Below are 1,363 nucleotides of genomic sequence, written 5' to 3'. Positions count from 1 at the left end.
TGTGGGAGATAGGAGAGAAAGAGGCAAGAGAGTGAGGGTGAAATTGATTTAAAAAAAATAAAAACATGCATAGGCTTAGGAAAGGCGCAGCCTATCAATGTAACCTGGAGTTTGTCTTCCCACACACCACAACTATCACAGGATTGCTCAAGACCTAGCATGAAGCTAATGGCAGGAAATAGCCCTATGTTTGGCTATGCATTAAAACAGCTGGCAGGCAGCAAAGAGAGAGAAAGGGGTCCAGAAAGCTGCAGGGTAATTTGTCACTAAGGCTCAATAATTACCTAGCTGGTAAAAATCTTCAGGTGGCAGCTACTACACAATGCCTGAAGAGAATTAAGTGACTTTATGCCAGCCCCCTTGCACAAGAGCAGGCATTTCAAAAGAACATAAGGAGCACACATACCTCTCGGCAATATTTTTTGCAGACTGCAGAAAGCGTGCTTGGTCATTTTCCTTTAGGATATGCTCAGCTTGGTTGATGAGGACTGTTGACCGCTCAAGACACTGGCGGCAATTAGCAACCTGCTGTGCCAACTTTCTGAGTTTCATAACCTTAAGAGAATTGGTAAGAGAAAAGATGACATAAAACATACTGCGCTTAATTAAAAACAATAAAACAACATGAAGGAGATCTGCTGCAGTGATTCTAAAAATAAGGGTAATTAATATCCCATGACCCCCGAACCAACTGTTCATCTTCTCATCCTGCCTGCTAAGTTTCTTGTCCAATGTATAACCTGATCACTTACATTGATTGCATTCAGCCTACATCCTCTGTGACTTAATGACATTGTTCTGATTGTAAAAGCAATGCATGCTAATTACAGAAAAAATTAAATACAAATGTAAAAAGTAATTCTACCACCTAGAGATCACCATTGTTTACATTTTATTGGCAATGTATTTTTGCACATATTTAACAAAAGTACCTTATTTTTATTTATGAGTAGTTATATTTACACATGTATATATTTCTCTAAGTCCCTATATATCTACCACAATGTATTTTTGGAAACTTCAACTCATTGTTGTTGCAACCATCCAGTGTGACACAAAGTAATGGTCATCAAATGAGGTACCTGTAACTTTACACATTGTACCTATAACACGGGCTTATAGTCATTATTATTTACCAGCAGCCAAAATACATACAGAAGCTGCATGGAGACTCTCACCTGATGTCTTTGACTCTTACTCTTTAGCTCCCTGCTTAGAAATCTGCCATTCAGGTGGGTGTTGGTACGTGCCTTTAATCCCAGCACTCTGGAGGCAGAGGCGGGTCTTTGTGAGTTTGAGTCCAGCCTGGTCTACAAATCGAGTTCCAGGACAGCCAGGGCTATTACACAGAGAAACCCTAACT

The 1,363-nt window shown here is 40.0% G+C and overlaps 1 protein-coding gene across 2 annotated transcripts in view; it reads right to left on the bottom strand.

Annotated features, from left to right (window-relative positions):
* The window catches only part of Mid2 (midline 2), a 96,411-nt gene that overhangs the window by 28,916 nt on the left and 66,132 nt on the right, over positions 1-1,363 (bottom strand). For both annotated transcript variants that reach the window (XM_031368752.1, XM_031368753.1), the window contains exon 4: positions 407-555. In XM_031368752.1, coding sequence (XP_031224612.1) covers positions 407-555 — 149 coding nt within the window. The remainder of the gene's footprint in view (positions 1-406; positions 556-1,363) is intronic.

Source organism: Mastomys coucha, chromosome X (genome assembly GCF_008632895.1).
Source record: "Mastomys coucha isolate ucsf_1 chromosome X, UCSF_Mcou_1, whole genome shotgun sequence".
Taxonomy (NCBI): domain Eukaryota; kingdom Metazoa; phylum Chordata; class Mammalia; order Rodentia; family Muridae; genus Mastomys; species Mastomys coucha.
This window is presented reverse-complemented; position numbering and strand designations above follow the sequence as displayed.